General features: G+C 46.7%; 1 protein-coding gene and 1 long non-coding RNA gene across 5 annotated transcripts in view; one reads left to right on the plus strand and one right to left on the minus strand.

Moving 5' to 3' along the window:
- The first annotated feature begins 4,048 nt into the window (after nt 1-4,048).
- ZNF157 (zinc finger protein 157) overlaps nt 4,049-12,386 on the plus strand; it is a 57,428-nt gene continuing 49,090 nt past the window's right edge. For 3 of the 4 annotated variants that reach the window (XR_013412807.1, XM_015127290.3, XM_077988617.1), the window contains exons 1-2: nt 4,049-4,291; nt 8,332-8,518. Coding sequence is in view for 2 of the 4 variants with exons in the window: in XM_015127290.3 (XP_014982776.1) it covers nt 8,447-8,518 (72 nt within the window). In the remaining 2 variants the exon portion in view is untranslated. Of the gene's footprint in view, nt 4,292-8,331; nt 8,519-12,386 lie in introns of those variants that run through there. The other variant, XR_003725878.2, reaches the window with a different exon arrangement.
- On the minus strand, nt 4,067-5,840 carry LOC144338583 (uncharacterized). Its single transcript, XR_013412823.1, has 2 exons — nt 5,592-5,840; nt 4,067-4,766 (listed from the first exon to the last, which is right to left on the minus strand). It is a non-coding gene; the product is annotated as an uncharacterized LOC144338583 (long non-coding RNA).

Here is a 12,386-nt window from a genome sequence, read left to right on the forward strand (position 1 = left end):
CAGGCTGGTGTGCAGTGGCGCGATCTCGGCTCACTGCAACCTCTGCCTCCTGGGTTCAAGCGATTCTCCTGCCTCAGCCTCCCAAGTAGCTGGGATTACAGGTGTGAGCCACCACATCCAGCTGATTTTTTTATTTTTGGTAGAGACGGGGTTTCACCACGTTGGCCAGGCTGGTCTTGAACTCCCAATCTCAGGTGATCTGCCCGCCTCGGCCTCCCAAAGTGCTGGGATTACAGGCGTGAGCCACCACGCCCGGCTTCCCAGCAGTATTAATTTAGTCTGACCTCAATCTAGTGCTCTAATAACTCTTCCACCATCAATGCCTTTCTGGTATAGCTTAGCATTCAGCCTTTGACTAACTATTCCCCCAGCAATGCCCCGCTGACCTGGAGCCTGAATCAGGCCTATTCATTTTTCCACCGTCAATGCATACTAGGAATGATCTCAAACTTCACCTCTGTGAACTCTTCCAACATTAATGACCTTGATAAAGACTACCAAGGTCACATTTCTAGTCCCGAAAGAAATGGGTTTATTAACCTGCTGCAGCAATGAAGACCACGCCCCACAGGAACTGTGGGGATGTCTCACCTAAGGTAACTTAACTTGTTCCAGTTTGCCCAGGACTTTCCTGCTTTTAGAACTGAATGCCCTTGTCCCAGTAAACCCCATTCCTAGGCAAACAGGGATGGCTGATCACCTTAGTGTCAATGAACAAAGGAAGGAATGGGATTACTATAAGATATAGGAGTGGAATTTAGGTAAAATGTAAATGAAGCAGTGTTTTGACAAGCCCAAAGCAAAGGAGGTTGGTATGGAAAAGGATCAACATTAGGTTCAGACTGTGAAGCAGACCTAAGGTCCTTTTTCTTTAGAAACACAAAAGAAGCTGGGCGCGGTGGCTCAAGCCTGTAATCCCAGCGCTTTGGGAGGCTGAGGCGGGTGGATCACTTGAGGTTAGCAGTTCGAGACCAGCCTGGCCAACATGATGAAACCCTGTCTCTACTAAAAATACAAAAATTAGCTGAGTGTGGTGGCACACACCTGTAATCCCAGCTACTTGGCACACACCTGTAATCCCAGCTACTCGGGAAGCTGAGGCAGGAGAATCACATGAACCTGGGAGGCAGAGGTTGCAGTGAGCCGAGACCACACACTGCACTCCAGCCTGGGCAACAGAGCAAGACTCTGTCTCAAAAAATGAAAAATGAAAAAAAGAAACAACAACAAAAAAGAAACACGAAAGATAGGCTGTGTGCAGTGTCTCAGGCCTGTAATCCTAGCACTTGAGGTGGGCGAATCCCTTGAGCCCAAGAGTTCAAGACCAGCCAGGGCAACATAGTAATATCTTGTCTTTACAAAAAACGAACAAAGGTAGCTGGGTGATGTGGTGTGTGCCTGTAGTCTGTCAGCTACTTGGAAGGCTGAGGTGGGAGGATCACTTGAGTCCAGGAGGTTGAGGTTGCAGTGAGCTATGATCATGCCACTGCACTTCAGCCTGGGTGACAGAGTGAGACCCTATCTCAGCAAAACAAAAAAAAAAAAAAAAAAAAAAAAAGAGAGAAAAAGAAAAGAAAAAAAAATAAACACTAAACATAGATGTGAAGTTTTGACTTCAGATACCCATTATCTGAAGCTCTGCACCTGGGTCAGAAATCAAGGCTATTTCTCTGTGTCACAGTAGCTTAGATCCTCCAGGGAAGAGTAGGCGGTTTTATTCTTATTGATATTGTTTCAAACAGGAAAATTTCCGATAGTCTATGATTTTAGAGAACAAGGTTTCTCTGCAGGGCTAGGACTAGGGTAAGGTGAGGGAGGCATTTGCCTTAAGTGTAAAATGTAAGGGGGTATTAAAAAAACTCAGTAATCAAGATCAATACCATTTGATTGATTGATTGATTGAGACAGTGTCTCCCTCTGTCCCTCAGGCTGCAGTGCAGTGGTGCAGTCATGGCTTACTGCAGTCTGGACCTCCCAGGCTCAAGAGATCCTCCCACCTCCTCACCTCCTGAGTAGCTGGGACTATAGGCACACGTCACCATGCACAACTAATTTTGCTTATTTTTTGCAGAGATGAGGTCTCACTATGTTGCTCAGGCTCGTCTCAAGTGATCTGCCCACCTCGGCCTTCCCCAAAATTCTGGGATTACAGGCGTGGACTATCGCGCCCAGCCAAGATCAATAACATTTTTTGTTTGTTTGAGATGGAGTCTCGTTCTTTCACCCAGGCTGGAGTGCGGTGATGTGATCTCAGCTAACTGCAACCTCCACCTCCCGGGTTCAAGCTATTCTCGTGTCTCAGACTCCTGAGTCACTGGGATTACAGGCACGCACCACTACGGCCGGTTAATTTTTATATTTTACTAATACAAGAGACAGAGTTTCACCATGTTAGCCAGGTTGGTCTCAAACTCCTGACCTCAGGTGATCCACCCACTTTGGCCTCCCAAAGTATTGGGATTACAGGCCTGAGCCATGGCGCCAGGCTCCTCTTCTCTCTTCTCTTCTCTTCCCTTTCTTTTCTTTTTTAGACAGGGTATCACTCTGTTGACCAGGGTGGAGTGCTGTGTCGTGATCTCTGCTCACTTGCAACCACCACCTCCCAGGTTCAAGCCATCCTCCCACCTCAGCCTCCTGAGTAGCTGAGACTACAGATGCACACCACCACACCCGTTAAGTTTTGTATTTTTGGTAGAGACGGGTTTTGTCATTTTGCTGAGGCTGGTCCTGAACTCCTGACCTCAAGTGATCCTCCTGCGTCCCCTTCCCATAGTGTTGGGATTACAGGCATGAACCACCATACCTGGCCGCGCCTGGCCATTTTCTAAGCATTTTTCTTAAAAAAAAAAAAAATTGAAATGGGGTCTCACTCTGTCACCCAGGCTGGAGTGCAGTGGTGCAATCATAACTCCCTGCAGCCTCTAACTCCTGGGCTGAAGCGATCCTCCCACCTCAGCCTCCTGAGTAGCTAGGACTACAGGTGTGTGCCACCACACCCGGCTAATTTTTGTATTTTTAGTAGAGACGAGTTTCATCATGTTGCCCAGGCTAGTCTTGAACTCTGGATCTCAAGTGATCCGCCCACCTCAGCCTCCCAAAGTGCTGGGATTAGAGGTGTGAACCACCGCGCCTGGGCTTTAAGCATTTTTCTATTGATAATTTGCTAAAAAAAACCATTGGTTGTCCATGGCCCCGCGCGGTGGTTCACGCCTCTAATCCCAGCACTTTGGGAGGCAGAGGCGGGTGGATTACCTGAGGTCGGAAGTTTGAGACCAGCCTGACCAACATGGAGAAACTCCGTCTCTACTAAAAATACAAAATTAGCCGGGCGTGGCGGAGCATGTCTATAATTCCAGCTACTCCGGAGGCTGAGGCAGGAGAATCGCTTGAACCCGGGAGGCGGAGGTTGTGGAGAGCCGAGATCGTGCCATTGCACTCCAGCCTGGGCAACAAGAGTGAAACTCCATCTCAAAAAAAAAAATAAAATAAAAAAATAAAAAAATTTAAAAAAAGGAAAGAAAAACCATTGGTTGTTCATATGAAAGACTATTATTATTATTATTATTATTATTATTCCTAACTACTATCATTGTAGTGGGGCAAGGAGGGTAATGGAGATGGGGGAGTTCAAGTCTTCTCCATGGTAACCGCAGCATATCGGGAGATTGTACACCCTGACTCCTTTCCCCTCTTCTCCAGTGGTATCGCCCACGACGGGCACCTGTGTTAACCTGATTTCTCCCCCTCTTCCCAGTGGTATCGCCAAGGGGGAGATTGTACCACCCTGACTTCTTCCTCTTGCCCAGTGGTGGATCCCTTGAACATCAGAACACGCCCCATCCTCCCTGGGTAGGAGGCGCACCTCTGCTTCTTTAAAATTTGCCCAAACTTATAGAACCGAGTTCCAAAGACCAGCTTCTCCCAGAATCTTGCCCCTAGAAGGATTCTACCCGTGAACGCCCTCTCGCCCCCGCCTTCTGTGGAACAGCCCACTGTACGGAATGGGTGCTAAGATGGCCGCCCCCATGAGACACAACATAGCGCAGCCATATTCCTCGCCTGACAACGCCACTCATGGACCAAGTCTCCGCCGATCCGTAACAGGGCTGTGTTCAGTGAGTAGACTACAACCTCTCAGTTCTACTGATCGTGTGCAAAATCAACAGCCCTAGAAGGTGCAGTGTCGGGGTGAGGACAGGAAACGGAAATCCCCCTCAGAGGCCGTTTAAGCCTTCTTGGCGCGCGACGCTAAATGCAGTGCACGAGGTTTTATGGCGTGATAGTCGCTCAGGTGATTTTGAAGCTTTGTTGGCTTCGGGGGATGATGCGTTGGCAGTTGTGGTGTCAACTGGTGGGGAAATAAAGAACCTAATGAATGGGAATCTATGAGTGTCAGGGATGAGGGCCTCTGGAGTAGTCAGGTTTTAGATTCCCTGCTGTGTCTTGATGTCCAGCCTTAATAGTGTGCGCTTTGGGTTTTTCCTTTATCAGTATTCCCAGAGGTTTGCTAATTTTATTAACCTTTCCAAAAAAAAACAACTTTTGACGTTGTTGCTCCTCTGATCACATATCTCTTCTGATGTACCTTTGTTTTCTATTTCTTTAATTTCTGCTCTTATCTGTACTGTTTTCTCTTTATCTAACTTCTTAAATTGAATGTTAATTCATTAATGCTCAGCCTTTCTTTGTTAAAGAAAATTTTAAGAGCATGCCCTTTTCCTTAAGAATATCTTTAGCTGCAATCAAGAATATGTTGTATACACCGTCTTTTTTTTTTTTTTTTTTGACGGAGTCTCACTCTGTCGCTCAGGGTGGAGGGCAGTGGCGCGATCTCGGCTCACTGCAACCTCCGCCTCCCCGGTTTCCAGCGATTCTCGTGCCTCGGCTTCCTGAGTCGCTGGGATTACTGGCGCGCGCCACCAAGCCCGGTTAATTTTTATATTTTTAGTGGAGATGGGGTTTCGCCATGTTGCCCAGACTGGTCTAGAACTCCTGGATTCAAACGATCCACTCGCCTCGGCCTCCCAAAGTGCTGGGATTACAGGCGTGAGCCACCGCGCCAGGCCGACTATTTTATATTAGTCAAAATTTTTCTCTTTTTGTAATCGTATAGGCCCACCTCCTTAAAATGTTTATTCTGGCCGGGCGCAGTGGCTTACCCCTGTAATCCCAGCACTTTGGAAGGCCGAGGAGGGCGATTGCTTGAGTCCAGGAGGGAACAGCCTGGGCAACACAGGGAGACTGCCGTCTGTACGGAAAAAAAAAAAAAGCTGAGGTGGAAAGATCGCCTGATTGCGAAAGCCTTGATTGCACCACTGCACTCCAGCCTGGATGACAGAGGGAGACCTTGTCTCAAAAAAAAAAAAAAAAACAACAACAACAACAAAGTTACACTTACGTATTTTATATAGTTTTTGCTATCATTATTTATGCAATTTTGTTTCCATTGGCTCGTTGTTATTGTAGAGAGAAACTGTCTGCTTTTGACCAGGCGCGGCGGCTCATGCCTGTAATCCCCGCAGTTTGGGAGGCCGAGGTGGGCAGATCACGAGGTCTGGAGTTCGAGATCAGCCTGACCAACATCGTGAAACCCCGTCTCTACTAAAAATACAAATATTAGCCGGGCATGGTGGCGCTCGCCTGTAATTCCGGCTACTCAGGAGGCTGAGGTAGCAGAATCTCAGAATCGCTTGAACCTGGGAGGTGGAGGTCGCAGGGAGGTGGAGATCGCAGTGAGCCAAGATTGCACTACTGCACTCCAGCCTGGGTGGCAGAGTGAGACTCCATCTCAAAAAAAAAAAAAACAAAAAAAAAAACAAAAGAAGCTATCTGCTTTTATAATTTTACCTTGTATCCAGCCCCTTACATTGTATTATACCCTATGAATTTTAGTAGTCTTTTAGCAGTCTGGTAGGTTTTCTATGTATAAAATAATCTTATTGGCAAGAAAGCTACATTTTCATTTTCATTTCTTTCCAGTGTTCATGTTCACCCTAATTATTTTTTTCTTTTTTCTTTCTGCCTTTTTTTTTCTTTCTTTCTTTCTTTCTTTTTTTTTTTGTTTTGAGGCAGAGTCTTGCTCTGTTGCCCAGGCTGAAGTGCAGTGACGCAATCTTGGCTCACTGCAATCTCTGCCTCCCAAGTTCAAGCAATTTTCCTGCCTCAGCCTCTCGAGTAGCTGGGATTACAGGTGTGTTGCCACCATGTCTAGCTAATTTTTGTGATTTTAGTAGACACGGGATTTCACCATGGTCTCGAACTTCTGACCTGCTGACCTCAGGTGATCAGCCTGCCTCGGCCTACCAAAGTGCTGGGATTACAGGCGTGAGCCACCTCGTCCGGCCTCTTTTTTTTTTTTCTTTAATAGAGACAAGGTGTCACTCTGTCGCCTAGGCTGGAGTATAGTGGAGTGATCTCAACTCACTGCAACTCTGTGTGTGTTTTTTGTTTGTTTGTTTGTTTGTTTGTTTTTTAAGGATACTGGGTTTTGTCATGTTGTCCAGGTTAGTTTTGAACACCTGGGGGCTCAAGGGATCCTCTTGCCTCGGCCTCCCAAAGTGTTGGGATTAAAGCCATGAGCCGCTGTACCTAGCCTGATTATTTATTTCTTTTCTTTTCTTTCTTTTTTCTTTTTTTTTTTTTTTTTCTGGAGACGGAGTCTCGCTCTGTCGCCCAGGCTGGAGTGCAGTGGCCGGATCTCGGCTCACTGCAAGCTCCGTCTCCCGGGTTCACGCCATTCTCCTGCCTCAGCCTCCCGAGTAGCTGGGACTACAGGCGCCCGCCACCTCGCCCGGCTAGTTTTTTGTATTTTTTAGTAGAGACGGGGTTTCACTGTGTTAGCCAGGATGGTCTCGATCTCCTGACCTCGTGATCCGCCCGTCTCGGCCTCCCAAAGTGCTGGGATTACAGGCTTGAGCCACCGCGCCCGGCCTTTTTCTTTTTTCTTTTAGAGACAAATTCTTGCTCTGTCACCCAGGCTGGAGTGCAGTGGCACCATCAGAGGTCACTGCAGCCTCCACCTCTCAGGCTCAAGTTATCTTTCTGCTTCAGCTTCCTTAGTAGCTGGCACTACGGGTGTGGACCACCACACTTGGATTATTTCACTTCTTGTAAAGACGGGGGTCTCACTTTGTTGCCAATGCTGGTTTCGAACTACTGGACTCAAGCAACCTTCCTGTCTTGGCCTCCTAAAGTTCTGAGATTACAGGCATGAGTCACTGTGCCCAGCCCACTCTAATTATTTCATCTTCTCTTGTGTGAGCTAGAGCCCACAAAACAATTTTGGGTTATAGCAGGCAGTACTAATTTTATGGCAATAGCTTCATCATTTTACTTTTTAGCATGGTGTTTCAGGGTTATGTTTCATAATTGATTTTTGTGGCATTTAAGTGATTTCCTTCTTCCCTGATTTCAGTTTGAGCTTACATTAGTAATGGCTGCTTAATTGCGTTGGATGCTTTTTTGGTGTAAGTTAATAGCAGAGTGTTTCCCCCTGTAATTTGTTGATGTAATATATAGCATTAGGCCAGGCGCAGTGGCTCACGCCTGTAATCCCAGCACTTTGGGAGGCAGAGGTGGGAGGATCACTTGAGGTCAGGAGTTTAAGACCAGCCTGACCAACATAGTGAAAACCCGTCTCTACTAAAAATACCAGCATTAGCTGGGCGTGGTGGCGGGCACCTGTAATCCCAGCCACCAGGAAGGCTGAGGCAGGAGAATTGCTTGAACCTGGGAGGCGGAGGTTGCTGTGAGCAGAGATTGCACCATTCCACTGCAGCCTGGGCGGCAAGAGCGAAACTCCATCTCAAAAACAAAAACAAAAAAAAAAAAAAAAAGAAAATACATAACATTATTAAGATTGAACCATTTTTTTTCTGGAAAGAAAAGGCTAAAAGCTTCCCAATAGAAGAATTTAAGAGGGATATTTCATCTAAGAGTGGAAAAAAAACAAAAGAAGGCAGAAGAAAGGATCGGCTAATTTCCTTTCATTTAGATTATCAGCTTTCCAGGTTTCCTGCCCTCACAGTCACCCACCAGGTCCCCTTGAACATGCCCATCACCTGCCCACCCCATGGGCCTTCAGCACCCTTAAGCACTGCCCCGGTTCTACTTCTCCTAAACCCAGATCTGCTTTGAACTTGAACTGAGGTGTAGGCTGGCTGAGTAGCAAGTGAAGCACCTGGTAGAGCCACTCAAGAAGAGACCCCAAGCTCATTAATTTGGCTCCAAATTTGATCATTTCATAATCCACCTTGGCTAATGCTCTGGGGATGCTGAACATTGTGGCATGAATGTGGGATGACACTGATGATACGGATACTGTCCTTTTAGGATTTCTTGGTGTCCCTGTGGAGCCATTGAGCCTTACCCCTTACTGGAGGCTGCAGGACCCTCTACACACAGACAGCTGTCCAGCACGGAAGGTGGCCTGAGGCCCAGGGTGAACATGCCAGCTAATGGGACATCACCCCAGGGATTCCCTGCCCTGATTCCAGGAGAACCTGGCAGATCTTTTGAGGTGAGGAGGAGGATCCTATATTTTTTTCTATATGTTGTTTTAGTTTATCTATTTTTAGTTAAATTTATATTTTGGGATAATTGTAGATTCAAATGCGATGTACCATTTACCTAGTTTTTGTCCCCAGTAGTAACATCTTGTAATACCCAGGATATTGACATGCAGAGCATTTCCATCCTCACAAGGATCCCCCATGTTGTCATTAAACAGACACAACCACTTCACTTCCTCCATCACTCCCCTCTTAACTCCGGGGCACCACTAATCTGTTCTCCAATAGTATAATTTTTTCATTTCAAGAATGTTGTGGCTGGACGCGGTGGCTCACGCCTGTCACCTGTAATCCCAGCACTTTGGGAGGCCAAGGTGGGTGGATCACTTGCAGCCAGGAGTTTGAGACCAGCCTGGCCAACATAGTGAAATCCTGTCTACTAAAAATACAAAAATTAACCGGGTGTTGTGGTGCGCACCTGTACTCCCAGCTGCTCAGGAGGTTGAGGCCGGAGAATCGCTTGAACCTGGAGCCGGAGGTTGCAGTAATCTGAGATCACATCACTACACTCTGCCTGGGTGACAGAGTGAGACCCTGTCTCACAAAAAAAAAAAAAAAGAAATGTTGTATTTGCTGGGCATGGCGGCTCATGCCTGTAATCCCAGCTCTTAGGGAGGCAGAAGCAGGAGGATAGTTTGAGCCTAGGAGTTTGAGACCTGCTGGGCAATATAGTGAGACCCTGTTCTCCATGAAAAGGAAAAAAAAAAAAAAAGGACAAAAACAAAAACAAGATACTGTTGTATTATTCAGATTGTACAATATGTACCTTTTGGGACTGGCTTTCGTCATTCAGCAAAATTCTGTGGAGATATCAATAGCTAACAGTATATCAATAGTTCATTCCTTTTTTTTTTTTTTTTTTTGAGACAGAGTCTCGCCCTGTCACCCAGGCTGGAGTGCAATGGTGCGATCTTGGCTCACTGCAACCTCTGCCTCCCCGGTTCAAGCTATTCTCCTGCCTCAGCCTCCCAAGTAGCTGGTATTACAGGTGTGCACCACCACACCTGGCTAATTTTTTGTATCTTTAGTAGAGACGGGGTTTCACCATGTTGGCCAGCCTGGTCTCTAACTCCTGACCTCGTGATCCACCTGCCTCAGTCTCCCAAAGTGCTGGGATTACAGGTGTGAGCCACCGTGCCCTGCCCATTCCTTTTTCTGCTGATACTTTTCCATGGCATGGATGTACCACACAGTGTAACCATTCACTGGTTGAAAGACATCCTGGTTGTTTCTAGTTGTTGGATATTATGAATAAAGATCCTATGATAGTTTGTGTAAGGTTTTTGTAGGGATGTGATATTGTGAAATATATAATGGTATTTCCTGGCAAACAACTCCTAATATCCTCAGAATCTCTAAAGTAGTAAAGTGTCTTTTTGTATGCTAATGAGTTGACTGATGCCTGGCAGTCCCTAGGCAGCTTCTGAATGGGGCTGGTCACAAGAAAGACTAAGGTAGGTTTAGAGGGTTGGGACCCTCCAACCACCTGGGAGGGGAGAGGGTGCTGACAGTCAAGTCGATCCACAAGGGCAAATGATTTAATCAATCATGCCTACATAATGAAGCCCACCTAAAACCCCAAAAGAATAGTTTGGAGAGCTCTGGGTAGCCGAACGCATGGGGATTCCTGAAGGGTGGTGCACCCAGAGAAGGCATGAAGACTCCAGGCCCCTTCCCCCATGCCTTGCCCTGTGTATCTCTTTATTTGACTGTGATTTGTTTGTATTTGTTTTTTGTTTTTGTTTTTGTTTTTGTTTTTTTTGAGATGGAGTTTCGCTCTTGTTGCACAGGCTGGAGTGCAATGGTGTGATCTCGGCTCACTGCAACCTCTACCTCCCGGATTCAAGCGATTCTCCTGCCTCAGCCTCCCGAGTAGCTGGGATCACAGGCATATGCCACCACGCCCAGCTAATTTTGTATTTTTAATAGAGATGAGGTTTCTCCATGTTGGTCAGGCTGGTCTCAAACTCCCGACCTCAGGTGATCCGCCTGCCTCGGCCTCCAAAAGTGCTGGGATTACAGGTGTGAGCCACCAAGCCTGGCCTGAATTTGTATTCTTTAAAATATCCTTTATTGGTGGGAGAGGTGGCTTATGCCTGTAATCCCAGAACTTTGGGAAGCCAAGGCTGGAGAATTGCTTGAGTCCAGGAACTCAAGACCAGCCTGGGCAACAAAGTGAGACCTCATCACTGCAAAAAATAAAACAGGTGGGGCACGGTGGCTCATGCCTGTAATCCCAGCACTTTGGAAGGCTGAGGTGGGAGGATTGCTTGAGGTCAGGAGTTCGAGACCAGCCTGACCAACACGATAAAACCTCATCTCTACTAAAAATACAAAATTTAACTGGGTGTGGTGGCGGGCACCTGTAATCCCAGCTACTCGGAAGGCTGAGGCAGGAGAATCACTTGACCCTGTGAGGCGGAGGTTGCAGTGAGCCGAGGTCACACCACTGCACTGCAGTCTGGGCAAAAGAGTGAGACTCTGTCTTAAAAAAAAAAAAAAATCCTTTATAATAAACCAGTAAACATAGTCAGTTTTGTGTTTCCTGTTGAGGGTAAGCGGCCACTGTCTGGGCCGGTGGCTCACAGGTAAAAGAATTTACCACGACAGTTGTAGGTAAAGAAAGGCAGATTTATTAGAGAAAGTAGGAAAATACATTGCAAGAGAGCAACGGGTAGAATCAGCAAAAGAGGAACTGACTTCGAGGAAACGAAGGCTTGCTGGAGATTTTATAGGACGGTTCTTGATCTGTTTGATAACGCCAAGGTAGCAGGGAGCTAACTTGCATTCTTCTATCAGCCGAGGTGTTTGATGATGAATTGGAGTGTTTGATGATAAGCAGGAAGTTTATGAGTTATGTACGTTATTTGCTCAAGAGGACTATATGTCCTGGGCCATAAAGAAAGACAGGGCCATAACTTAAACTTACCTGCGTCTTCTTTTTGTTTATATGCCCTGGACCAACTCCTTTTCCCTAATTAGGACTGCACATTTCCCTGAACTTTTTTTTTTTTTTTTTTTTGAGACGGAGTCTCCTCTGTCGCCCAGGCTGGAGTGCAGTGGCACAATCTCAGGTCACTGCCACCCCCGCCCCGGGTTCAAGCAATTCTCCTGCCTCAGTCTCCTAAGTAGCTGGGATTATAGGCACCCATCACCATGCCCGGCTAATTTTTTTGTATTTTTCGTAGACACAGGGTTTCACGATGTTGGCCAGGTTGGTCTCGAACTCCTGACCTCAGGTGATTCGCCTGCCTCAGCCTCCCAAAGTTCTGGGATTACAGGCGTGAGCCCCGAGCCAGGCTGACAATCTTGGCTCACTGAAACCTCTGCCTCCCGGGTTCAAGTAATTCTCCTGCCTCAGCCTCCCGAGTAGCTGGGACTACAGGTGTGCGCCACCATGCCCGGCTAATTTTTGTATTTTTAGTAGAGACGGGGTTTAACCATGTTGGCCTGACTGGCCTTTAACTCTTGACCTCGTGATCCACCCACCTCGGCCTCCCAATGTGCTGGGATTATAGGCGTGAGCCACCACGCCTGGCCGACAATCATTTTTAATACAGTTTTAGAGGTACAGAAGAGTTAAGATACTACCTGTAATTCCATGTACTGTCACCTCCTCAACCCCGCAGTTTTCCCTGTTATTCACATCTTGCATTAGTGTGGTACATTTGTAAAAATTAATGAACCAATAGTGATATATTACTATTAATTATAGCCTACAGTTTACAGTAAGGCTCACTGCTTTGTGTTGTACATAGGGGTTTTGGCAAATAGATCATGATATATATCCACCAGTGCAGCTTCGTACAGTTTCAT

Source organism: Macaca mulatta, chromosome X, assembly GCF_049350105.2.
Source record: "Macaca mulatta isolate MMU2019108-1 chromosome X, T2T-MMU8v2.0, whole genome shotgun sequence".
Taxonomy (NCBI): Eukaryota; Metazoa; Chordata; class Mammalia; order Primates; family Cercopithecidae; genus Macaca; species Macaca mulatta.